General features: G+C 36.4%; 3 protein-coding genes across 13 annotated transcripts in view; 2 read left to right on the top strand and 1 right to left on the bottom strand.

Moving 5' to 3' along the window:
- The window catches only part of LOC132205636 (microtubule-associated serine/threonine-protein kinase 3), a 142,277-nt gene that overhangs the window by 88,533 nt on the left and 26,427 nt on the right, over window positions 1–27,317 (top strand). For 2 of the 6 annotated variants that reach the window (XM_059634837.1, XM_059634834.1), the window contains exon 1: window positions 24,514–24,844. The exons of 1 other annotated variant lie outside the window; for it this stretch is intronic. In XM_059634837.1, coding sequence (XP_059490820.1) covers window positions 24,760–24,844 — 85 coding nt within the window. In that variant the 5' untranslated portion in view covers window positions 24,514–24,759. Of the gene's footprint in view, window positions 1–24,512; window positions 24,845–27,317 lie in introns of those variants that run through there. 3 more of the 6 variants (XM_059634842.1, XM_059634836.1, XM_059634835.1) reach the window with 2 other exon arrangements.
- Window positions 17,186–21,208, bottom strand: LOC132205906 (ninjurin-1). Of its 6 annotated transcripts, none has more exons than XM_059635281.1 (5): window positions 20,975–21,208; window positions 19,012–19,125; window positions 18,370–18,435; window positions 17,857–18,068; window positions 17,508–17,647 (listed from the first exon to the last, which is right to left on the bottom strand). In XM_059635281.1, exons 1-4 carry the CDS (start codon window positions 21,044–21,046, stop codon window positions 17,880–17,882), a joined length of 441 nt encoding a protein of 146 aa, XP_059491264.1. In that variant the 5' UTR covers window positions 21,047–21,208; the 3' UTR covers window positions 17,508–17,647; window positions 17,857–17,879. The 6 variants fall into 6 exon arrangements, with proteins under 6 accessions (XP_059491261.1, XP_059491265.1, XP_059491266.1 ...); XM_059635280.1 differs by having other exon boundaries at window positions 17,511–17,647; window positions 17,850–18,068; XM_059635278.1 differs by lacking the exon at window positions 17,857–18,068 and having other exon boundaries at window positions 17,186–17,647; window positions 20,975–21,204.
- LOC132205781 (galactoside alpha-(1,2)-fucosyltransferase 1-like) lies at window positions 21,793–23,284 on the top strand. Its single transcript, XM_059635053.1, has 3 exons — window positions 21,793–22,236; window positions 22,292–22,813; window positions 22,871–23,284. Exons 1-3 carry the CDS (start codon window positions 22,093–22,095, stop codon window positions 23,282–23,284), a joined length of 1,080 nt encoding a protein of 359 aa, XP_059491036.1. The 5' UTR covers window positions 21,793–22,092.

Here is a 27,317-nt window from a genome sequence, read left to right as displayed (position 1 = left end):
CTGTGTCATGCATGTGTGTGCCTGTTTCCCAGATTCGGCTCTAATGGAGGATCGTTAGTTGGGTTTTGAATGTTTTCGTGACAAGTCGATGCTGAAAAAGAGCACCTTTACGTATTCGGCGTGGGAGTTTTCTCAGGAAAGAGAAACATTGGTTTTGTCTCAAGTGGTGCAAATACGAATTGAAATCGTCTGCCAATTCGAGCCTAATTTATAATAGGAGCAAAACTCTGACGAAACGAAAAACTGCAATTATCATTCATCAATACTGTGGAAATAAGAGAAAACTTTTGACATTTGCGCTCCTCTTTTGTTCCGTCCTCGTTTTTCTTTCTCTTGAATCCCCTGAATCCCCCTCAGACCACTTGCCACCGAGTCCAATTACACCCTTAATGAGCATCATTTCACAAGCCGGAGTAATTATCGTCTGCTCTTTTATATTCTTTGAAATCGTGGTGTTTTATTCGCTCTCCTCAGCCGAACGAAAACACAAAACCGAACCTCCCTCACCATCTTTTCCCCTAACTCTGCTTTTCATTTTTTTTTATGTGTTGAGAGAGCCGGAACGGAGGGTTCAAAGAAATGACCCCAAAGACCATTTTTTGAAGGTACTTTTCTTTTCAAAGATATGCAAACATTAAAATTGTCTAAATTAATCAATTATTATAAGGAATGTTTGCAAGGATTTCAATGATTTTTCCTGAATTAATTAAATAATTCAAGAATTTTCAAGAACACTCAAATATCTCATTTGCAAATAAGACAAATATTTTAGTACATTTTAATTGTAAACGTTACAAAATAATTCCATATTGAACTAGAAAATAAATAATTAGAAACGTCTACTTTCGATTTCTTCAGCTAAATTAAACACAAACCCAATTTCTTTTCTACCATTTCTTCATCCTCCATTTTTCTATCATTTCCCCCTTTTCATTTTTACAATTCTTGCGTGAAAAACTCTCAAGATTTGGAGAATTGACCCCAAAGCGACTCTTTTGCTCATTCGTTCTCTCTCGGCCGCGCTACATTTATAATGGACGGGGATCCTTTTTTTCTCTCTTTCGTATTCTTTCTTTTTATACAAAAGTTATTATAGAAGTATAAAAATCGTGTACACATACACACACAATATAGTATCCGAGGCAGCAGCTTCAGCGGCGAGATGAAGAAAAGGGAGGTTTTTAAGGGGGTGGCTCGCCGGGCTGGCTGGCTGGCCGGGTTGCAGTGTCAATACCGCCCGTACTATTTCAAACACGTTCCAATCTTCGCGAAATGAAGAGAAATAAATTGAAGGGAGGCGGCGGAGGAAAAATAAAGCAGAAGCGACTGCTGCTCCAATATCCTCCCCGCCCTTCTCCTCCTAGCTTTTCTCGCGCGCTACGAATCGAGCTATGCCGATATATAGGTGTTGTTATGATTATTATTTTTATTTGCACAGAAACCCACCCCGCAATATAAGAACCACCCGGCTATAAGCGCCGCTGCAAATAATGCTCGCAGCACAAATGTATACACTTGATATTCAATTTGTCTGATCCGCTTTCCAATAATCAACATCAGAGGAAAAAGAAACCGCCTGATCTTGCCAAGAAAAACTGTTCGATTAGATTCATCCGAGAAAAAAAATTAGCCAGACCAACACAAATGAAATGGTTAGGAGGGAACGCCGCCAATCTTGCGGATAAAATTAATAAAAAAGTAGGACTGGATGATATTTTTTTCCGAGCCCTTTGTTTTAAAAAAGCTCATCAAACTTCTGGTATTTCCTCAACCCGCAAAACTGCAATAAAAGTAAATGAGATTAAATTTGAAGATGCTATAGAAAGGAAAAATTGTATTAATCAAGTTTCTTAATCAAGTTCAATGTTAATTTTGATATTTATGTTTCTTGCATTTCACCCGATGAATGCAAGTTTAAAATATTTTAATTAAAATTTGCATAGTGAATTAGGTTTTATTAAATTAAAAACGCAATATTTTATTGAAATTATAAATATAATTTCTAACGAAAATAAAATTTTGAGCTAGAAAATTAGATTATTTCAAAATAAAACAAGTTTCTTTATTTTCAAGAAGCCTTCAGAAAAATATCAGTTGTTTCAGTCGCCCTTCTATATCTATTTATTTGCATACTAATAAAACAAGATCAGTTAATTAATGTTGTATGGCGTTTTTCCTCACTAAAATTCTCGTAAACTTTATATGCAGTAAATTTTTGCCAAGCAAAGGATTTTTCACCAAAAAAAAGATTTAATTTTGTTTGGATCATCTTCTTGGAAAGTAAGAATTTTCACCCCTCTTGGTTAATATAATGCAGTTTTAGTTTGTATCGATTAGCAGCCGCAGAGAGCCTGGGGCCCTTTTCTTCTTCGGCTCGCAGATGAGGAGATGCGCTCCTAATGATATTAGTGTAGTTCGCAGTGTCTCCGCCTGCGTCACCATCGTTCAGATTGCGCGCCGCCGCCTCATTTGCATGAAATCGACTCACCGCTGCGCGAAAAGGTCACACACACGACTCCTTCCTTTTTTTGCTTGCACTTATAGAAACTGCTGGCAAATGTGTTTAGTTCAATGGGTTGTATTTTTAGATCTGAAATATGATGGAATTGGATTTTGCTCATGCTTCACATGGCTCTGAAAAGATTTTGGAGGAAGTGATTATGTGACAAGCAAAGAAATTGGAAACGGTAAATAAACGAAAATTTTTTAGTTGAAGAATTCTCAAGTAATTTGACCTTTTTACTCAAGAATTTCTTTTAAAACTTACGACAATCCAAATATAACTTCTGCCAGTGTGTGTTTTTAGTTGTTATTGGGGACTGTGCAACTCCCCACAAATTAAATTATTACTCCTGGTCATTTTTTTTTTAATTTGACCTAGAATAAGAAATAGTATCGATTATGCAAGATTTTTATATTTTTTACGTGCGGAAAACAATCTTGTAAGCTCCAAAATTTCATCGTAATTCCACAAAAACTCTTAACATACTAAGTAAGGTTTTATTATGATTCAAACTTTTTTGTGTGAAAATCATTGTAATTTGGAATCCAATGAAAAAAAAGCTGAAATTTTAAATTTTCCCTCTTTTATGCAAATTTTGTCCATAAATTCTAGAATGAATAACATTTTCCAGGGGAAATAACTATGCTCCTTACAGTAGCTCTCTGGTATGAATTTTTTTTTACAAAATGTGGCTCAATTCCTTTAATTTTTAGCTTTATTTTATTTAAATCTTTTCAATAAATTCACAAGAGTAATTCAAATAAGCCCCTATGTTTGAAAACAAATTAATTAGAAAATAAAAGTTATTCCTGATATTTCAGTTTTTATTTTTCTGTATGTCTTGAACGCATCTAATTACCCGTTCAGGCTCGTCATTTTGATTGATTGCATTACAAAGTAGTTTCCTCCGGGATCTATTTATTTGGCGACGGCGTCCCTGGGGATGATTATCTGGACGTGTTATCGCCCTATGCTTGTACCTTGCCTCTTTTTCTCCGCTCTCATTTGTCCGAGAGAGAGGCGATCATTATTGACTCTCGGCGGGTGCAGCAGCAGCAGCAGCGACACGGGGTTGTACGCAATGGTAATTAGCCCCGGGGCCATCTCTGGTGTTTGCCGGGGCATGGTGATGAGGGGAAAACAACAAGCCGGCAGGGCGGGCCGGCAGGCTATTGTAGGCGTGGTTATTTTTATGACAACTTTTAAAGAGCGGGGGCGCATGACTGCTTATAATGGACCAGCGGATGCTGCTCTGCCTAAGACATGCGCGCCGTGTCGCTAATTTAAACCTCGCCCGAGCTGCCTAGCTCGATCTGCCGCCGCCGCTGCCGCCACCACCGCCCGCTTTTTCTGCCCCGGCTGCAATTATTATTTATCCGCACACTCGCTCCACACACACACATTACATATGCAGAAACATGGCCTGGGCAGCGCAGGAGGAGAATTTCTTTCTTTTTCTCCTCTTTCAGTCGAGCTGCTCGACGGCGGCGTTTCTTGTTCTCGACGCCGGGCGAGCCAGCGAATCTTTCTTCTTCTTCTTCCTTTTTTATTTATAAAAGAGACCGGAGATGGCAGAGACGGCGCACACATACACACACACACACGTTTTCCAATTTGCGAATGTATAAAAGCGGCGGCTCATATATGCGAGCGCGCCCCGCCTGGTGACGGATGGAATAAATGAATTTATAGCAGCCGCCTAGCTCTTCTCCTCGTTCGCCCTTTTAATTTCGCTCGCGCCCCAATCTCGAGAGCCAACTTGGAGGACAGGAAGGAATGGCTTCTACCAGGAGTCAATTTCAATAGGGCCGGGATAAGTGAAAAAGTCAGAAACTGGAAAAGGGGAAAATTAGCCTGAATGAGCTCAAAATTTGAAAAGTTTGAAGAACATTGTGGTATAAAAAATATTTGAAAAAAAAAATAGCATAAATTGTTGTTAAGTTATTAAAAAGGAATGAAAAATCAAGAAAAAAGGAACGCTACAGCTTTGTCTTATTTTTCCAAAATTGTCACCATTATTTTTTGTATTTTTCAGAAAACTAATCACAAAAGATTCGTAAATTGTTTCCACTCGTGAGAGTAAAACTGCATGATCGGATTTGAGCGTCATTAATCTTACAATTCGTGGCTGGTAAGAGATTTTGTTTTCGAGAACGCCTGCCTGCGTCCGATGTATGCATTCCGCCGCACACGCGTGCTCGGCAAAAAGCCTACGTGGTAGCGCTGCTGGCGTTAATCAGCCGTGAAGCGCCTTGAAATTTGATTAATTGACTTCAGCATCCCTCGGGGGGAATGCGAGCGAGCGGGGAGACCAACCGTCCATCTTGATTTTTCGACTAATTAATTATTCGACGGCCTGTCTGACGTAAATTGCAAACGAGAAGAGAGAGGAGCATGTTTTGATGGGAGTTTTCAGACGTTGATCGGATATAATTTTCTTTTTTAATTACGTAGCTCTCAGGAATTTATTAAGAATTTCAATATTAAATCAATTTTTAATAATTTCCTTAAAAATTATTCATGTTTTGGAAAAAAAATTTGTTTTGAAATAAGAATAAAAATTTTTACTTTAATATATAGAGATATAATTAATTCAAAAGGTTGAGAAATGAAAATTACTTCATTCATGTTGTTTATACGTCCAATTGGACTAATTTTTACAATTACAATCTTGAAGAAATTTATTTTATTTACAATAATAAAAAAATTGCTGGACAAACTCTTCACACAAAAATGATTTTTCTTTCAAATAAATATACTTTATTAAAAAAAAATCGCTCTATTCTCAGATTTTCAATTTTCTTTCGTTTTATTTTATTATTTTTAATGGTTTCAATTGATATCCAGATATTCTCATATGAAAAAATGGAAAAAAATATATATTTTAAATGTTTATTTTCCGTTACTTTCGTTATCGAGGCAATCAAAATCACGCACGCCGCCTCCTCGCCATTCCACACATATATGTGAAATCATCATTTTCCAATCAAAAGTTGTGCCCGGAGAGCAATCTCGATACGAAGGCGGCACATCATCAGCATAAATTATTGCAGACGGGCACGATTTGAATTTTCAATTACGCTCGACTTTTGCGCCCGTAGCTTGGCGGCGGCACCCTCTCGTCGATTGTTGGCCAAGATTCAATATCGCAGGTAGCTCGAATTTTTATTTCTGCCATCTCCAGCAGCATGTGTGCGCGCCGCTGAAATAGCGGGAGAGAGAGAGTGTGTGTATATATTAAAATTTTGTTATAGGTTTTATTGATTGGTTTCCACTTGTGCTTCTCCTCCGCTCCTTCAGCTACCCTCTCTCTCTTCGCTTATTTCTTTTGCAGCCAGGCAGCTCTCTCGCGCTCTTTTTTACAAATACCTTCACTACGACTGCTATATATTCCCATTTTATTTCTTTATAAAAATGCAAAAGCAGTTACAGGGGCTGTATCGATCTCCACATATGAGCAGCTCTCCTCTCCGCACATATACACACACACGCCCCTCTTCCCTCCGTCCTCCTCATCTTCCAGTCTCTCTCTCTTTTCTTTTCCTTCTTCTTTCTCTCTCCTTTGCCTCGCAAAGTTTCTCGTTAAAACATTCTGATGAGGATATATTTGCTCTGCTCGCTCTGCCTTTCAAAATGAATCTTGCCTTCTTCTTCTTCTCTTGGGGGGCGCAATAAAACTGCTGTGCCCGGAATAAATTTGCATTTAGCCTGCGCCGAGTGCTCTTCTTGTGTCCTGAATGACTTCTGCCTAATTAAGAGACTTTCTTCTCTTGAGGAATTGAAATTGGTTCTCGGAGAAAATCTCTATCTCGTTCATTTAGACTTTTACTCTTCAAGCAAGAATAAATTAGTGGAGATCTAGTTCAAATGTTATGTAATATAAATTTGTTATACTTTATTTCACCAGGTTTTGCATAATTTAATTAATTAAATCAAATTTGGAGAAAAAATTAAAATAAAATTGGCAAATTTTTTTCCAGATAGTATTCAAAATTCTGTTTAATATTTGTTTGTAATTTAGATTCTTTGATTTTTCATTTATTTAAACTCTATTAAACTCACTAAACTCAGGGGTGAATTAAAAAAAGTACAATATTTGGATTTAAAACGCAGTTTCACTATTTCTCTTGCAAGCTATATTTATAAATTTCTTGCGGAAAGAAAACACAAATAAATTACCATTCTCTGGCCTCGCCCCGCAGGCAATTTTAATTTCGCTTTGCCGCATAAATTCCGCAGACAATTTACGCTCTCACATATGAAGGCAGGAGCGGAATGTAAATCATTATTATTGTTGCAGCGCCTCCATTACCATGGTGGTTATTAAAAATACACATACACGGCGCACGGCCATGATTTGAAAAGCCGCGAGAGAAAGAAGAAAACTCTCTTGTGCGGAAAGAAGGAGAAGTTATGTATTCCATTGTTCGCGACGACAAAAATATATATATAAGATTTTTCTGGCATTAGGTTTTTTCTCGCGCGTGAAAGAAAGTTAATGGCGCTGCAGTTGCCGTTATTAAATTAATACCGAAAACTTTTAATAGAGGGGTGTGAACGAGAAAATAAGGCGCCTTGAGGAATAAAAGGAAAGGCGTCGCACGACATTTTCCGTGGAGAAATTAGAAATGGATAAAGAAACTTTCATTTTGAACTTTGTAAGAGTCATACAAATTTTTAAATATGCTTTGTTAGTTTATTTTTTTTTACTCGCAATTTAACATTTTATTTAAATAAAGTAACAATAAAAATGAACAAAATTAGGATTGTTGGACTGAAATGTAAAAACAACTGATTTTATAAGTTAGAATTTGTAGTCAAAATAGTTTTTTTTTCAAACGTTTTTTATATCCAAAGGGAATTAATTACAATTTAATAGTTATAACCTTTAGAAACAAATTCTAGTTTTAAATATTAATCTAAATAATTTCTTTTAATTTTAATGAAAATGTGTCAAAACTGAAATTTTCCTATTGCTCTTTACATAAAAAAATCTATATAGTTTGCAAACTTTTTTGGTTGCGGCTTTCCGGTGGAAGTTTTTCCTTCCATTAATCGCAGCTTGATTTTAAATCTTGGTGACTAAAGCAGCGGTGCGGGAGGCCGGGAAATTCATAAAAACAGAGAGCGAGCGGAAGGGAGCAAAATGGCTGAGGCATTAGTCTCAAGAGGCCGCATTCCAGCCACTTTTTGCCGGCCGCCTCAACCCATTCCTCTTGCATCTCCGCCATTCGGACTCATTCTCTTGCCGGTCCTGCGCGCCCCATCGCCGCCGCCTCTTTCTTTTCTCTCTTTTTTTTAACATAATGGAAAATAAATTTAGCAATGCCGGCGGAGAGCAGGGCTAATAGTCGATGCTAGGGTAACGAATGGTCCGGCCGACAAATGGCCCTGATGAGGGCCGTCGAGTGACAAAAACGCATTCCGCGTTTTCTTTCTTATTATAGTAGGACGGACCGTTCCGAGACCGTGTATTAGCGCCGGGGTTGTTTGCTACATGACTTGTTATTCCTCTCCTGTTTTTTCGCCTGCTAGCGATGGAAGTCATCCGTCTTTGTATATTGTCCTCCTCGCCTTAATACAAGCAACAATAATGGCTCGTAAAAATAGCTCTTCCTTTCTGCAGACACACACACGCCGAGGCTGCTTTTTACTCCCGAGTCTAATATGTGCCGCTCGCTCTCATCACACATAAATTTCCATTGGAATAAAAATTGCCTCGCAAATTACAAATCACGACCGAGGTGACAAAAACACAAAAGGGAGAAACTCGACAGGAATAACAAAGGAGCTAAATCTTGGTCCCCCCCCATCTTCAAAGTTGTGTAATTTTGAGCGCTCTCTGTAGATTATTTCTAAATTGAATTCAAGAACTGGATCGCAGAACTTTTGAAAAAAGAGGCAAAGTTCTAAATAAGTTTCACATTTTCAAAATACTTCCAAATACGTCTTACGAGATTATTTCGTTCAAAGTTTAAGATCTATTAAAATTTTAATCTGTAGTAACTTATTGTGTAGATTGTTTCAACATAAATGGCAATTTTTCTATTTTGCTCTTTGAGCATGATTTACTGCAATATGATGTATATTACTACAAGATTACTAAATAGTCTAGTAATACTTTTTAAATTTAAAAAAATATCTAATTTTAGTTCTAAAAATTTTAAATTTTTTAACTGAGATAAGAATAATTTTTTTTATTAAATAAATTATTTTTTTTATATTTTTATCATAGACTTGTTTTGATTTATTTATCTGATTTATTTTTACTTGTTTCTGTTTTTTATATTTATTGTTGTACAAACAAATATTTCTACATAATCAAATGACAGGTCAAAACCAATTAAAAGAAATATAAATTTAGAGATCATTTTGAAAATTGCTTGCTTATCAGCCCAAATGGTTAAATTAGTTACCTTGAATAGCCCTGCGCCTCTTTTATTTCTTCGTTTTTAAGAAACGTAACTTTCCTTTCAATTTGTCCCGCCAACTGACATTTGGCCGATTACTTTTCCCTCTTTAATAAGTGTGGCATTTTGCAAATCGCCCCACTCTCGAGTGAAAGCAGAAAAACAATATAAGTCAAGGGCCGTCCTTTCAAGAGCCACGTCCGAAAAGAGCAGCGGGCGCCGTTATTTATTCGAATACTTTGGCCCATTACGCCATTCTCTCTCTCTCTCTTTCTCCTCCATATACATAAGGGCATCACTCTGCCGAGAAAGAGCGACTCTTTTTTTTTCTTTCTTTCTTGCTCTGTACTAAAAATTCCCCCAGTAATAGCTGCCGCCGCGCAAAACCCTGGCTTTCTTTCTCTCTCTTCAGGCGCTGCCGGGTGCAGAATAGATCACGTAAATTGTTAATGACTTGGAAAAAGTTGGTGGCCGCGCAGCTCGGCTGCCATTGCTGCCGCCGCCGGACAAAATAACAAATGGCACGGCGGCGCAAAATTAATTTCTTATCCCAGTCATTAAGTAAGGGTGCCATTTTTCAACTTCAGCTCGCCGCTCCCACCCGAGAGCACATCCGGGTCTTGTAAGAACAAATTGGCCCCTGGGTGTGGACAACGCCTGTGTCAGGAAAAAGCTGAGCAGGTTTCACTGCATTGAGCAAAGTTGTGACGTAAATGTTTTTAATGAAAAAAATTACACACAAATTATAAAACGGTTTTTAAGGCATTTTCATTCTTTCCTTCAAAATTAAAATTAAAGTTGTGAGATAAAACGTTTTTCTCTTCTTTAAATTATAAACTTTTTTCTTGAATCAGAGGAAATGATTCACTTACCTCCTTTTTTTGAAGACAATAATTTCATAAAATGCAACCTGCTGTGCTGTTGTGTCTACCAGGTTGCCTACATTTCTCATGAGAAATCGTTTCATCCTTTTTTTAATTTACTTCCAACGTTACATCTTTGATAGAATTCAATTTTTCGCATTTAAAGGTACTGATTTTAAAATGTCCTCAGCTTTATACGTTTTATATCAAAAATTTCTTGGCGTTCAAAATTACAAACAGATTTTATCATAAATTGATTGGTAGCTGCGCTGAAAATTGATACCCTTTCTAAATGCGCAAATAATAGACATTCTATTTTTTGACTAAAGAATGATGCATGAAAATTGGCCTGATTTCCGTAATGACATGTAATCCATCTAAATATGAGATGGATGATAAATGATAAAATAGACGAGAGAACAAAAAGAATATCAATATTGACCAAAAATACTTTGCTGTTGATTTGACGAGTCGCAAAATAATGGAAATGAGAGGTTACATAACATAAGAAAATTTTTCAAAGTAACAACATTTTCAGATTAGCATAAAATTAATTAAGTTTTCTTTTAATCATTTGAAATATTTTGAATGAATGTAGGATCTAATTGAGCAGTAATTGCCCAAGGATAAATAATTAAAGACACACTTAGCAACTTTAAAGGAAAAACAAATCAATTTATAATTTGTAACATGATTTTTTTTATTTTTTTTTTAAAAATAATTTTAAATTTATTCTGCGTAAAAATTAAAATTAAACTCTTTATTATTTTAATTGAACATAATTATATGCAATAAAATTTATTTTAGAGAGTATAATTATTTAGTTAAGTTTGTTTTTAAATTATAGATATTAAAAAAAATGTATTGAGCCGTGTTTTAATCAACATAAAAATATCCTTTTTCATCTGATAATTGTTACAAATAATTTCAATTTTGTGGCATTTGCATCTCAGTAATCTATCATGAAAGGAAGATTGTAGGTTGTGTCCCATTCTTTTCTGATCCTTGATCTTAACGGTGCAAATATTTTCAATATTGGCACCGAATATAAAAAAGCTTTTAGCGAGTGTGTCTGAAGGAAAGCCGCAGGAAAAGCACCTATTCGAGAGCAGGGCAGACGGGGCGCTAAATAATTAATCGCGAGTGCGCGCTGCTGCTGCCAAATATTGTCACGGGGCGTAAAAACTGTGCCCGCGTATTGTAAATGATACCCTTCGGGGAGGCGAATAAGAGCAAAAGTTTGCCGCTTAATGTAACTTTTAGTGCTGCAGCCGCTGCCGCCATCGTCGAGTGTATAAAAAGCTTTTTTTCTTGCGCGGAGTTAAAAAAAAAGAAGCAGCGGCCGCCGGGTAATGGTGAAATAGGAGCGAGCCGCTCTCGCTTCTCTTCATTAGCTAAGCTCTCGCTCTCTTTCTCTCTCTCTCGGTGGGCCGCTTTTTTAAAAGCCCTCTTTCTCTCCACGCGTCCGTTCTCTTAGCTAAATGGCTAATTCTCGCTCCATTTAAGGGTTGGATTTATGACCGAATCCACTCTCACGGAAGAGAGCGCCGCGGAGCCGACGGAAAAGAAAAAGAAACTCCCTTTCCGCCCTTAATTAGCATCAATCTGCAGCCAATGAGGCTGGAAATATGAGGCTCGAGTGCGAGATTGGGGGAAAAGCGGCTGATTTTTCATTCCCTCCCTAATGGAAAATTCAAATCTCAGGTTTAGATTTTCAAATCATCATAAATTATAGCCTCTGTGATAATTTATTCAAAAACTTTTGATTAATTTTCTGATTGAGATTGGTTTGAAGTGAAAAATTTTCCTTTTAAAAACTAGTCGAAGTATTTAAGCCTAATAAAAATCCTGTTTACTAAAAATTATAAAGGAGTTGGAAACTTGAAGATTGATTTTTTTTAAATTTTGAAAGATCAGAGTTAAAATTTTTGCACAACAGTGACTTACACAAATAAATTATAAATGTGTAATCAAAAAATTATCACATTTTTCTTTAAAAATTAATCTCCCCTTTCACATTTTTTTTATTTTAATTTAGAAATTCAATACTATTTAAAATACATTAATTTTTTAATCTTTAAGCCGGGGCAGATTTTTTTTTGATCTTGCGTTTCTGCTTTTTTACTCCAAGGAAATTCTCTCAAAGTTTCGTGCTTAAGAATCTCCTCTCTGAGCTTTTATTCTCATCCTATGGTGATGGCGAGCGAAATAAAATGCAAAGGCCGACTGGGCTGCTGTTTTAATAATAGAGGGTCAGCAGCAGCGCGCCGAGGGAAGGAGGAATTCAAACGGGGGTTGTAACGAGCCGCATGAAGGATGAGATACAGCTCGAGAGAGAGAAGATATAATTTAAATATCTCATCCCCATGCCGGCCGGCTGGGTCGGAGCTCCGGCGTTATTTGCATTGGCATTTTAAATTAGAGTGCAGCTGACCACTTGACCCTCCATTGAAAGCCACTCGAGCATATTTTCGGCGCCGGATAATGAAATATTTGGCCAAACCTCAGATAATTAATTAAAGCTCCATCCATCATCTCTAAACTCTTGAGTTTGAGAGTTGGAGGGTGATTGATTTTGCAGCTCTCAATTTTGATCGCTTTTGACGGCCGATTTGGGGTCGGCCGGCTGAAAAATGGAGCAAAGCGAGAGGTCCAAGCAAGCCACTTCAAAGTAGTGCCTTTGAATCCGCTGGATTTAATTAAAACGAGAATGCCGCTCTCGGATCAAAAGAAAGCTAATAAGGAGAGGCGAAATTATTTTCAGCCCATGGAAACATTCAATTTCTCCGGTACAAAAAGCTCAATCCACCACAAAATAAAATATATAAAAAAAAATGTGGGGCCAGGTAAACATTTTCTTCTCTTCTCAGACGATGAGGAAAATGAAATTGCGGCACGCTGTGATTTTTCAATAAAGCGGTCGGGCGTCAGGTATAGGGTCGGTCTAGTCCTCAAAACTCACCCTCGAAACAGAGAAATATATTTGGCTGCTTTTACATAATATTTCAATTTCATCTAGACCCACTCAAGAGACGCACGGAATTATATTAAAAAAGAGAACCTACTAGGGTGGGAAGGACGGAAAACGGCGGCAGTTGTGCCAAGACTTTGCTTTTCTTTCGGGGTCGAGCTTGGTTTAATATAAAAAATTGGCAGGTGCGGATGCGAGATATGGAGTTATTATTATACATATATATCTCGGGAGGGCGGCCATCTTTGGTCCGCGGGAAAGAAACAATGCATCTTTCTTTCGGTGTAGTGATGCTGGAATTGCAAATGAGCAGAGAGGGTGCCGTTTGCGCCGGGATAACTTTTTGTCTCCTATCGCGCGCCCACAACAGATGCCATTTTTACTGTTCTTTTCGGGGGCTGAAGCGGCCGAGCTCCCCTTGTTTATTGTTGGTTTTGTTGAGCTGTTTGCTCTGTGGCCGCTCTGCTGCGGTGGTTGGTCATTATCTTGACCAGAAAAGCTCACACCTAGCAGCGCAAACGTGATTTGTGCGGCAATAAAGGGCTTGCTCGTGTTCTGATTAAAGATTGTGTGGGATTAATTACAATCAATGTGCGTTGAAAGCATAAAATATAAAGTATTTAAATATTCTTTTCAATTTATTTTTAGCCACTACAGTTTATTTTATTTAAAATGAATTTTTTTTAATCAAAATTATATATTTTAATTATTTTATAAATTTTTAATAATTTCCATGAATTATAACTTCATTTGATAAATAACAAGTTGATCTTTTTATTGGTTGAACTTTAATATAAGTATTTTTATTTCACAACATTGCCTTAACATTTTCAATATTCTTAATTTATGCAAGACTTTTGAAATGAATATGCGAATGTGCAGTTGTGGAAATGAATAGTTATGAGGAAAATAAAATGAAATTGCTATAGAACTTTCTAATCACTAGAGTACCGTATGTGATATTCAAAATTTAAGGTTTTAATTACAAATTTTCCATTTAGTATGAATTTTGTAATTAAATCAATTGCAAATACAAATTATCCTAATTTAAAGTCTGAATGTTTGTCTTTCTTTGTAATTATTTTGATTTGCCGGTTGCACTTTGCATATTTTTAAGGCTCTTTTACAAAAAATAATTTTTTATTATCATACACAGATGGATTGCACAAAGAAAAATTCACATTTAATGGAGGAATTAATTTTTTTTCTGAACTTGTAATTCTGGTAATTGTCGGAAATTGTTATATTTTTTTTTATCGACCCACAAAGATTTAATTTTTTTAAGCCTACATAACTTTTTTAACTTTTAATCAAAATTTAGAACTCATTTTGTTATATTTTTAAAAGCCATTTTAGTCTTGCACCTGGGAAAAAAGAAAGATTAAGTGTAAAACTTTCCTCTTAACGCAGCGTGCCAAAGCGCGAGCGAGAGATAATGGCTGTTGGAAAAGTGCAATTTACGGGCCGCACCGTTCTCATTAAGTCTCCTCGCTGCTGGTGGAAAAGCCATTTTAATTGCCCCGAATCACGCGGCGCTCGCTGCGGATAATGACCAAAAAATAAAGTAGAGAGCAAAATGACTGGCTGCTTCTCTTATACACTTTTTTTATGCGCGTCGCCGCCGCCGTTGGCGAGCTTAATTGCCAAACTTTTTTATACGCTAAGCAGCACAGCGCAGTGGTGGAGCAGGAAAACACATTAAGCGCTCAAGCTTAAAAATGAGCAGAACATTAAAAAAGAAAATAAGAGAAGAAATAAGAGACCGCGCCTCTCGTGGAGCGAGAGAACGAGCGAAATAACTTTGACGTTTTTTAATTCGTTTTTATTCTGCGCAGTAAAAAACGCACAGAAAGTATGCGGGGAGCTAGAGAGAGAAATGGAGAGACGCTGGCTGCGGGGATAAAAGTTAATTTGAAAATGACGAAACGTGCCGAGGAAAAAACGCTCAAGACTCGGCCAAGATTGTGCCAAATTTCGCAGTCCAGCAGAAAATTTTGTTTCAGTAAAATTATTCAAAAAGCATGAAATGAAACAAAAAAAATTATCTCTTTAAGAATTTACAATTAGAGAAAGATATAAAATGTTTTAAACGGTTTGAATATTTTTTTTACCAATGTTTAATATAATTCCTGTTTTCTTCATCCTCACCATCACAGATAAGTAAATTAAATTATTATTAATTCCGATAAATTCTATAATCGGTGCAAAAATTCCCATTTCCATTTTTTTTTAATATAATTTTTGTGAATTAGAAACAATAATACACACATAAATTTCTCAAAATTCCAACAATTAACGGCCATTTTGCCGCGATGGAGACTCAGAAGATCCAAACAAAGATCGAAATAATTGCGGAAAAGGAAAATTCGTAATCAGAAATAATAAACGCGCTCAGCATCTCGCCATTTTTTTCTATCGCGCTTTCTCGCGGTATCGATTTTCTATTTCAAATCTCTTTCTGCCTGCTCTCTCTCGCCCTCCTCCGCCACCCCCTCGTACGTTTTTTTCATTTCACCCCTCAGCCTCACGCAGAGCGAGAGAAAGCGAGCGAGCATCCCCTGCGTCCTCCCCTAGGCACCCCTAGACTTCCATCTAAAAAATTCTACTTCCTCTCTCCGCGTGTGTTGCATATGCAATTTTGATGACGCTCTTTCTCCTCCTCGGCCCTTTTTTCTTGCCACGGAAATTTTTTTCGCCCGCACCCGCACGGTTAAAGGGATGAAAAATAAAAAAGCCGCGTTAAAATTACAGCAAATCCATGCCAATTAAAAAAGAATTTAATTAATTACACCGAGGCAGCGAGCAGAATTAGAAAAAATACCTTTTTCCGAGGGAGAGATTTGTAACCAGCAGGGTAGCAACCCTTGTTCCGTAATTAATTGGCACTCGACTTTTTTTAATTGTTGTAAACAGGAAGGCTTTTAAGCCAGCAGCAATTTTTCTTTTCCCTCGTCTGGCAGAAGGGGTCCTGTCGAGGAAATTAATTATGCAAATTTTTCCGCCCGGAAAGTTTCTTTTCCTCATCGCAGATTTAATTACGCGCTCATTAATTTACCAACAAAGTGCGAGACTTGTTGCTATACACGCCCTCGGAAACAAGGTGCTTGGGGTTGTTTTCGGGGGTGTTGTTTTCTTCGTTTTATCTTTTATTCATAGCCGTCGCTTTTTCTTCGAAATTAATGCAATTAGCAGTGGAGAAAAATGCAAATTCGCCTCCTCGGGGTGGATCGCGGGAGCGGGAAAGTCTTGGTTCTGTTCATCGTAGGGGCATCTTCAGCGGTGCACCCCAACTAAGGGTGCGGGTTTGGCGCTTGTGACGAGACTGGCGCCATGAAGCGATCAGAACTTGAACTGGGAGGTAGTTTTTGTTGTTATAAATTTTCTATGCAGGCGAGTTTTTATTTAAAACAATTTCTTCAATATCTTTAATTGAAAATACCCCAAAATTATGAGAAAATTCATAATATAATTGCAGTTTCCTAAAACTTATTTTGTTTAAATTTCTCAATTTTCCCATTCAAATTTGGCCGAATTGTTAAAAAGTAAATAGAAATTAATAATGCAATATTCAAACAGCTATGTTTTTAATTAATTAAATAAGATTAAAATTGGTCTTTTAAAATGACAATTAGTAAAATACCTCAGCCAAATTATATTGCGATATGAATTGAACAATTGAAGTGGGTTTTAACTCTGCAATTATAAATATTTTTAAAGTTACTGAAAATGTTAATTATGTTTTCATTTTAATAAGAGTTAGTTTTAAAATTTTCTGGTTTTTAATCACAAAATTAAACTGAAATGTTTTTATAATCAATGAAAATGTTAAATTTTTAAAAGTATAATAAAAACATTTACTTTTAAATTTAAGGAAAAAAATTATAAGCAAAAGTAAAATTAAGAGTTATTTTAACTCTACCTTTTGAAGAGAATCCAAAAAGCAAGCTGCATTATGCACCGTGTCTACCGATGGACTAGAGAACCCTAGCCCAGTTTTACAACCCCGCAGACGATTTTTTGTGTTAACAGCGCGAGCCACCCCTGTGAGGGGCTGGAAAAAATTGTGCACGTCCGCTGCGTCGTAAAAAGTGCATGTGAAAAAAACGTGAATGGGTGAGTGTGGCGCGCGGGGGGAGACCCACATTTTTTTATATTTCACATCTGATCCATTGTCTGGCCGCGCGCGCCGAGAAATAATCGATAAAATTTCTATTGCGCTTGACGTCAGCTGAAATGTAAAAAAAAACGCTCACCCCTCAACCTTGACAAAAAAAGCGAGCAAAGCTTCTGGCGGTTGTAACGAGGCTTTCAGCTGAACATGCACTATTAATGCATAATAAAGGTGCACAGCTGTTCTTGCTATTATTTCTCAATGGCCACTTTCTTTCATCATTGACATAAAAAGGAAGTATATATTTATTTAAAACGATTTTTTTATGATTACAATTTTATGTTTTATTTATAAATCGCGTAAATAAAAATCACATCAAGCCAAAATTAAACTAGAACCGTTTATTCAATAATGAATTTCTTCAAATTAACTATGACTCATTGTTGTAGAAATAGATTTCTTAATTGGAACGACAATCAGTTGTTCCAACAATGAAATTAATTTGCTAAAATTAGTTACTTGAAATTTTGTTTTATTTTGAGATGCCTAAATGAATAATAAAACTTTGTCATTATAAATCTGTCACGGTTCAATAATGTCCTCTCTGTTTAAATTTTGCAGTAGTGCCGGTTTGGCATCGAGTCCGAATCCAGAAATGATGACGTTCACTAACGAAATGACGAAAATAATGCCGGTGGTGATGTTGTTGATGACGTCTGCCTTCCGCTGGTCTTTCTCTTTGTTGATGTTCAAGTTGCCGAGCACGACGAAGAGAACTCCGACCAGAATCTGAGGGCAAAGCGGTCACCAATGCAGTGTGTGTGTCTCAAAGATTTCTAACCCTTCCCTCAATTACAATTCACCACGATTTAGAAATTTAAAAAATAGTTTAAATCGTTTATTCAATCCATTGAAATTATTTAATTTTATACAAAACCCATATCAACATTATTATCAAAAATTAATTGTTATTGCGTTTCTCGACGCACACAGTTTACAATCAAGGGAAGGGGTCGATCTGTTAAACAGGGGCGGCGGGGTGCAAGGGTCGAGGGTTGAAGACCGCGATGAGCAGGTTGACCGCCGAGACGAGGAAGGCGCCGGACAGGGACAGGTAGTTGAGGCACAGGGCCGAGCTCTTGTATTCTTGCTGGTGCAGCCGGCAGTCCCTCAGCATGTTGAGCGACAACGCCAGGCACCCCAACACCACCTGCGCTCAACAACCACCTTCCGCTGAGTATATTCCAAAGTTTTCTTTTTTTTTTAATTCTCAAAAAAGCAGCATTTTATAGTTCGACTTTGGGATTTATTATTATCAGGCCCAATGAGGCAAATGTCTTAATCCGTCTTAGCCTTTTAATTCCAAAAATAATATTTTTCTTAATTTAAATTAATCTTCGATTTCAACGAAATATTTGCTCATAAGTTTGATATTTTTTAGTATTTTTTTTTAAATTTGTTCGAATAATTTCAATTAGAAGCTGAATCTAATTAGAAGGGATAATATATACCTGAAGGACGATTGAGACTGATATCAGCGTGACCATCAGAGTGTAAAACTCGTGCTGCTTTCCAACCTGGGAAACAAAGCTAATTAGCCAAAGTGCCATTGAATCGAGCGAAACTTTATAATCACACTCTGCATAGGTTGGTTTGAGGAACGTGATTGCGTGATTAGGTGTCATTGCTTATGAAGGAAAACTTTTGCATCAAAATAATTTAATTTTAGGCTCTCAGGTGTGTTAGTGATGAATTTGAACGATCATAAAATTTGATGACTAGGATCAATAATGAGGTCAAAATCTTTGTGCTGCAATGGGGTGTTGAAAAAAAGACTTCCCTAATTTTAAATCTGAATCTTGAGGGATTTTTTAAATTACTAAATTTGCCTTACAAAGTTACTTCTCCTTCAACATACACATTGAGATCGACACTTCTCTCAAGGTTTAAGCTTTTGGCGGAAAAAGTTAAAATTTTGGTCAACTCTGATTGCAAATTTTTTGATCAAAATTTCGATTTCGGCAACAAAATTTTATGTTTTTTCAAATTTAAAATTGAAGAATATAAATTATTTCAACAAAACCCTTCCTTTTTTAGTTTAAATTTAGGATATTTTTTTAAATAAAATATTCTTTTTATTTGTTTTGTTTTACCTGCAGGATGTATTTTAACTGGCTGGCGTTGGCTGTAAGAAGGGCGATGTCCAGCATGCCCTGCGCCAGGGTCTTCTTGCTGGCATACCGGTTGGCGTCAATCGCCTTGTGTACCTGCGAAAAGGCCAAAACCACGCACATAAGACCACTCTTTCATCTCAAGCATGACTATCCAAATATTTGCCCTCTTTTCGGGCGTCCCAGATAAGATAGCAATTAAATTATTAAGGGGCTATTATGTTGAATATTAAAGTCAGCTGCAGGATGCTGATGCGCGAAATTTAAGAGAAAAATCCACCATGATTCCGCATGTAAAATTTTCAACGTTTCCTGTGCAGCCTTGGAGCTCCGTGGCTTTTTGTTCACACGGTCTATGCTTTGTGCGCATGAAAGCGGAACAGAAGCGAAAAAGAGACGCGACTGAGATTCGCAACAGTGCATGAAACTGCAAGTTGCTCAGAGCAGAAAATTTAAAATTGAGAAAAATATGATCATAATCCTTTCTTATAATCTTGAAATATTTCCAAATAACGGTTTCTTACAATTCAAAACATAAAATTGAGATAAAAAATGACTTAGAAATCTACCTTAAATAACAATTTCTCTTTGGTTCCTAAAATTTGCATTTAATATATAAATTTAATTAATAATTGTTTCCAAAAATCTCTGCATTATAATTTAATATTTTGTTACTACAGAGCTATGGCTGCTAATTTCCAGTCAGTCATTTTTTGATATATGTGTAGCAATTAAGAGATCAAATTTTAACACATTCTAAGCTATTTTTATTTGTAAATATTTAAAAAAAAATTGATATTAGTACTTACTGCAGCGGCCATTGTTCTTTCCAAGGGAATCTTACGTGTGTCAAATCACCATAATAAAGAATTCCCAACCAAAACAAAGAATGCTATGACCTGATTAAAATAGAGCTTCTTTTTTATTTCAAACGAACGCGACTACTAAACAGGTGAGCTGCACCCAAAATGCATGCAGCCGTGCTCGCGCGTTTCCAATGACAACCGCCTGCCCACACAAAACACACACCATTAGTATTTGACACCGAATGAATGTGTGCCTCGGTCGAGCAGTCACCGCACGTATTATGGAATTAAATAATGATCTATCCCGGCCTTGGCCTGACGATAATAATATATGCATTGTTCGGCTCACTTTACTGGAAATCAATCGCATAAATCTGATAAAAAATGTTTTTCTTCGTAAAAAATAAATTTAAAAAAAAAAACGAACCACATCTTGAAAAGCTGGCATCTTCTCTGCTGCTCCCGGTCGAGAGCCGCCTCCGCCGCCTCCAACTGATTTGAGCGAGCGATCTGCCTCCGAGGTCCGTGCCACTCGCTTTCCAAACTGCGACTATTCGTTTACCGCGAATCCCTTCTCACAATTAACCGTGCCGCATGCGAGCCTCTTGACGGTGCTCGAAAAGGGTTTGCATGCGCCGGCCACAGTTCCCAGTACTCGATCTGACGACCGTGAGTCAAATGCCACCGTGACTTTTGCGGTGCTGGTCGGTGTCATTGGTTGGAAAAAGCCTAATTTCGCTTTGCCGTGCAGCAGCAGGAAACATCGGTTTAATTTTTTATTCTTTTCGCCTCGTGGTTGTTTGTCTTTTTGATACACACATGCTCTGCCAAATAAGGTGACGTAATTCACCATAATGTAAAAGGCAAACAACAATGACTGTATAGGTCTAATCAGAATTAACAAGCCCACAATGTTTGATTTTCGTTTACATCAATTGAGTCGTACTCTCTAAAATGGGATTTTTTTTTCTCACTAATATTTTATCGTTACTTTAATTATAGTTTATTAAATTATAATTGAGCTGTTCCGAAAATATCTTTTGTCATTTGCATGTTAGGAATAAATTAGTGAACATAATATTAATTAAGAGGTAACTTAAAATTTATAGCATTAGATAAAAATTTTTTAATTTAATTACCCGTCTGCCAGGATTTTCATCGTCCATCGGAGTTACAGAATTTCCGTTTCCAACCCGGTTATTCATCTCCATCAGATATATTCCTCCTTGACTTAGATTTTTTTTTATCTAATTCAGGAAAAAGCCGATCTCCGCAATGCTATCATGTCTGCCCTCTCTGTGTTCTCCGTTGGCACCGAGTGAGTTGCACCACCACAAAGGCGTCCTAGCGCCAAGCCGCCATCCTTTATCGCGCGTGCACCTTTCCGCTGGCTCTTTTGACGGAAAGTAAACATATTCACGCGTTTTGTTAACCGCATGAAGGTCCTCTGGCTCTTTTATTAGGGCAGGGTCGTCTCTCCCATTTGAATATTATAATACCCGTCGCAAGCGGCATCTCGTTTGTGGTGGAAAAACTTGCACAAGATAAAAATTTTCCAACAAATTTGGTGAAATTAATTTTTAATTGAAGTTGTAGATAAATTATACGATCAATTTTTCCTCAGCTGAAAATTTACCGCATGGCCCCGCGCACCAGTAATACTGTTGACAAATGTAAGTTTAAGAGTAAAGAAAAGTGCAATAATTTGTATAGAATACTCGAAAAATAATTAATATAATATTAGTTTCAAAGAGAATCCAAGAAATATTCTCAGATATCCGAATTGACATAATTCTTGAAAACCCACATTGTGATAACTGATAATTCAAATGTTAGTGAATTAAAAAAGTTAATATCTTTTCACTAATTTTTACCAGTCTATAAATTATCAATTTATAATTAATTTATATTGATCTGCTATGAATATGAATTGAAGAAAAAATTGGCGATAAAAAAGTTAAAAAACAATACCTGATTATTGGGATTGGCTTTCAACAAAGAATATTTTTTTTTAGTCTTTTTGCCAATTTTTGTCATTATTGTGCCCCCAGGTTCGTTGAAAAGGTAGATAACAATATTACGTTTACAAGGAGGAAAGGTAATTACGACCTCTACTTGCTTTTTAAAAGTTGATAAAGCTTTACTGCTGCGGTATTTAAGTTTAATTTTACCCTCTCATTACGACCAGCAGTGCTCGCCAGGAAGAAGCCACAACTCGTGATTTTAAATACTCGCTCTGAATATACATTATATTCCGATGTTGTTAACAAAAAACATGGCTGTGGAGCTTGTAAAAAGGAGACTTTTGTGGATTCATATAGTCGGAGTATTTTCCTTTTTACTTTACGCTCACTTGTATTACCTCATATTTGAAACACTGACAACAAACCGCGGTTCAAGTGTAAGTATAGTTTGTGATAAAACTTTAAATTTATGGCTTTTTAACTTCCATTCAGAATAAAGAACTGACTCCATGTCCTGATGGCCCGATTGTTACTGCGGTGGATTCTGGCCGTTTTGGCAACAAATTTTGGCAATACGCTACCGCTTGGACCATGGCGAGGATCTTGAACAGGACAGCTTTTGTTCCCAGAATTGTGTTGCACAATTTAACTCGAATCTTCGCAAATCTCACTATCCCGGCGCTCGAAGACATCGAGCACTGCAATATATCTTTGGAAAAACCCATTAACAAAACCGTAATACGCGATAAAATGAATGAAGGATTACAATTTGAGGGAGAAAATCTAAACATTGACCATAAATATATTCTATTTGAAGCCATATTGCCATTTAGGCAAATTTTAAGGAGTGTGTTCAGGTTCAGAGAAGACCTCTTAGATCTGGTGCGCCAAACAATCGAGGAGGTCGGAGGAAAGGGCCAGACCTTAGTTGGGGTCCACGTCCGAAGAACTGATTTTGTAACTTTTCTCCCAAAAAGCTATAAAACTCAGCTTGTGAATGCAACATTTTTCAAGGTTTAAACATTTTTATTTAATATTAAGAATAAAATAATATTTTAATTGTAATTACAGAATGCAATGCAGTGGTATCGGGATCAATTTCCAGGACCACTCATGTTTCTGGTTGTGAGCGATGACATTCCCTGGTGCAGGAAAAATCTGCTGGACGAAGACGATGTGAAAATCGCGTCAAAATCACCCGAACACGATTTGGCCCTTCTCAGCGTGTGCAACCACACGATTTTGGACTACGGCACCTTCGGACACACGGCCGCCTTCCTTTCCAAAGGGCACACGGTCGCTCTGTACGTGAACGACAAATATTTCACTTCGGTGATGGCACGAGAAGCAAACTGGACACTTTTGAGTAAAGGAGACTATAAAGAGATGAAGCGCAAAAAACCACCTCACAAGTTTCAACCCCTGCAGTGGGCGCAAAACCTTGCGCCACCAACGATTAAACCAAACTTGTTTGTGAATGGGTGACGTGACTCATTAAAAAAATTAAAAATTATAGATAAAAATAAATTATAATTCATGTTTCATGGGTTTTATAAAAACAATATCATCTGTTTATGCGCACAGATGATTTGGCTGTTAATATGATTTTTTTTATAAAAATTAAAATACATGGAATCTCCACTGTTAATTTGAAATTTAAAAAGAAAATAATGTTAAAAAAATAAAAGATCAGAATAGAGCAAAATGGCAAGTATTAAATGCAAATTTCGTTGCTGATTGTCTTTTTGTTTTGGGTTTTCTCCTTACAAAAGATTTTTCATTTTATTCTTGTGGTGCATTTGTTTTTTGCTATTCTGTCTTGCTAGATTTTTTTTATCTGTCTCAATTTTTTTGTTATATTTTCCTTTTTAAATTATTATTAGCCAGAAAATCTCTCAATCCGCATCCATAGCAATTAACCATAAATGTTTGCAACAAGATGAAATCATCTCAGGAGAAAATTTCATTTGAATAGTATCCAAAATTGCAAATTATTTTCAATAGTTGCTTTTTTCAATATACAGCCGTCATAATATGATTGTTTTTGTTACAAACAGGGGGAATTTTATGAAAAAATTAAAACCGGGTGAACCTCATTCTTAAAAAATATTCTATATCAAACTTAATTTTTTTTTGTATAATTCTAATGAGGGAAAAATAACAAGGATTATCATATTTATCATCAAAATGTGAATTTAATTTTTTTAATAAGATCTTGACTTGAATAATAATTTAATTATCATCTATAGATACTCTTATTTTTTTAATAATTCAATAAATGGTTCCTATTGTTTTATTTCATTTCACTAGATTTATATGCTAATGAACAAGTCCTTAATTCATTTGTGTTGATTGTTACTGTTGTTGTTCCATAATAATTATTGTACCCATTGTTGCTGAAATATGTCATGTTTCGTTTCTTGTCCGAGTGTCGAACCATTTTTTAATCTTCTATCAGATAATTTTAAAATTTTTAATACAAACTTTAGTCTGCCCTACTCTATTCCTGCTTTTTTTATGAATATTGATCAGTTTTTTTTAGATATAAATACAATTTTTGATGGCCGTATGCTTGCTCTGCCGCCTTTTCGCCAAACTTACTCGACGTATGTACTTTAAGATCCGACCAACAGAGGACACTAGTTGTTCTGCTCGGACGGCGGCCGCACGATGGCCGCCTTTGTTGTGTTCCTCGGCAGCGGTCGAGCAGCTGAAGCGGGGCCTGAACCTTGACTAACTCCCTAGAGCTGTGTTTGGAAACGAGAAAAAGTTGGTTCGGGCGCCTTTGGCAGATCCTCCGGACTTGGGCGCCGGGCCTAGTGGGGCCGTCGACTCGGCTCTGCTCAGCCAGTCAGTCTCTATCAGATGTTGCGTGCTCGGCAATGGCGGTGATCGGGGCATGCGATCCGGCCCCCGGACGCTCGCAGGCCCTCCGATAGCCGGTCCTCGAGGCCCCCACGATGGCCACGACCAAGTCGCGGCGCCACTCAGACACGGACAGCGGCGCCCTGCTGCGCACCCCGCTCAAGATGCACCCCACACCAGGTCAGTACGAATGAAAAAGAAAAATCACAAGGAGTTCCTGTCTTCTCGGGACACTCGAGGAGGAGGTGAAAGTGAGTCCGAGCCTCCGAGGAATGCGGCTGGGACGCACACTCGGGACAACCGCTTGATCGAAGCGGAAAATTGAAAACGATTTTGACACTTTTATCTCTGATGTCCACGTTTTTTTTCATATCGAATCAATTCACACGCGGCATGTGAGTGTGGAAGGGAAATGTATTACATAGTCTAATTACAAACACTTGCAGGCCTTCGTAATTTTAATCACCTTAGACAAAGTGGACGAGTGTCCACGTTAAAACTAGAAAGAAGTTTTGTTTAATTAATGATCATGAAAATTAAAAAGAAAAAAAGCCGGTATTAATTTTTTTTTTTATAAATTTAGTTTTTCATTTAATTTCATAAATTAATTTTTTTTTAGGTCACAGTAATTGTCATCTGTGCAGGAAAATACGCACTTACGTGTCTCAAGAGTATTGAAGTATTGATTTTTCCAACTCCGAGCCATATGCGCTGTTGTCGTTTTGAATTTCGTCGGAATTTCCATCAACAAGATATTAAAGCGTGATTTGTTATTCAAATAAGTAATTTATTTGATAATTCCACTCGCTTTCAAATTATGATTCATTGCTTCTATTGGAATTTGAAATTTATTAATATTTCATTTATATTTATTTATTGATTGTTATTAAATGTACTAAAAAATAGACAAAACTTTTATAAATATTTTGTTTGGTTTTTCATGAAAAATAAAATTTATTATCAAATATTATTATCAAGCAAAAAATAAATTCTAAATTTATTATTTTTTTTTTTTTTGTAAAAAAAATCTCAAAAGTCCAAATCATTAAATATTTTTGACAATGATTTATGGTTTATTTTTAATTTTTCTTCTTCAAATATTAATAACCAAATTCTTAGTGTAAAAGTAAAAAAAAAAAAATGGAGAAAATTGACTCCAGCACTGTATGAAAGATAATTTAAAAATTGTTAAATTCAAATTAATTGCTGAAACCTTCTTAGCCTGAATTTATTGAAAAAATTTTAAATAAATTGAAAACATATAATCGGTTCATTACAATTTAATTGCTTTTTAAATTTGGCAAAAAATAACTTTTATTTGGAAAAAATGCTAAAAAAAATACTGCAACAAGGAAAAGCCCGATCTCTTCATTTCCATAAAAATTAATCGTTAACTTCAAATTCTCTATCAACATTGTGAAATTTTCTTAAAAAAATTTCCGCAAAGCCTATTTCGAGCTCAAAATTGAATTGCAACACCTGTCGTTGGTGTTATTGGTGAGCAATCCTTGGCAGAGGCAACGAGAATTTTGATTAATTTTAAAACCCAAATTAGGACGCACTTCGGTAATAGGTCGTAGGGCGTTGCTATTTAAGCGATCTGGTTTTTTTTTTTGCCAACAAAGCTGACGTCGGCCAACATTGAATTGTGAATTTTTTGGCAAAACGCAAGTAAGCTGAGATCAAAATTACTATGCCGAGATGAGAGCTAAACTAAATAGGCCACGCACTCGGGTGATTCATGGAAATATCGGTCCGGCTCACTTTCTAGCTGCGTCGCACGCCAACTAAGCATCGCAACATTTCATCTCGGAATTCCGACGTTTTGGCCTTAAAAGCAATAAAAACGGCGTTAAAGCTGCGGTTAAAAGTGTTCTTGATGAAAGTGCTTTTGTTAGAATCAGATAAAGGAAGATAACATTCATTGACTTTTGTGATGAACAATTTTAATTTAAAATCTCTCACGATGATAACAAAACTTTTGATACAATTTTTTTTCCTGCGGCCCTGAAAGCTTGAAAAGGGACTCGCTTTTTAGTCGGTGGAAAGTTCGAGCAAAACATTCAAGGCTCCTAATTATTTTAAATTATCGTAAGATTTTATTCTTTGTTTCACGCGCAATGTTTTGTTAAAGATCGTCAATTCAAAGACTAGGAAAATTTGATTATATATTTTATTACAGTTTCAAGATCGCTGCAAATATTTATTTTAGAAACTGAATTTTGGTAAATCTGAAGAGAAAATTTGATGAAATAAAAACATTTTGACTTGGATGATTCATTTTTAAAAGTTTCGCATTTTTATAAAATTGGCCAATACGAACGACCAAAATATTCCTTCATTAATTTAATTTTTTTTTTATTATTTAATTATATTTTTTTTAAATCAACTAGTGTAAATTATATTTTTATTATAGTAGAGTTTCTTGATAATTTGTCTCTAATTTTCGTAATTTACTAGATAACTATGATGTTAACATGTAAAGACAGCCCCCGCCTTTTCCTTTCTCTTAGAGACTACCAATTAATATCTATTCAAATTCCACCCACGATCAACAGGTTTACTGCGTGGCTTCTTCCTACATCAGACCCTAAAGAATCGTACGGAAGGAAATTGATTACCATATATTTCACTCACAATGAATTACTGATTT

Source organism: Neocloeon triangulifer, unplaced genomic scaffold (genome assembly GCF_031216515.1).
Source record: "Neocloeon triangulifer isolate White Clay Creek 2 clone unplaced genomic scaffold, ASM3121651v1 ptg000003l, whole genome shotgun sequence".
NCBI classification, from domain to species: Eukaryota; Metazoa; Arthropoda; class Insecta; order Ephemeroptera; family Baetidae; genus Neocloeon; species Neocloeon triangulifer.
This window is presented reverse-complemented; position numbering and strand designations above follow the sequence as displayed.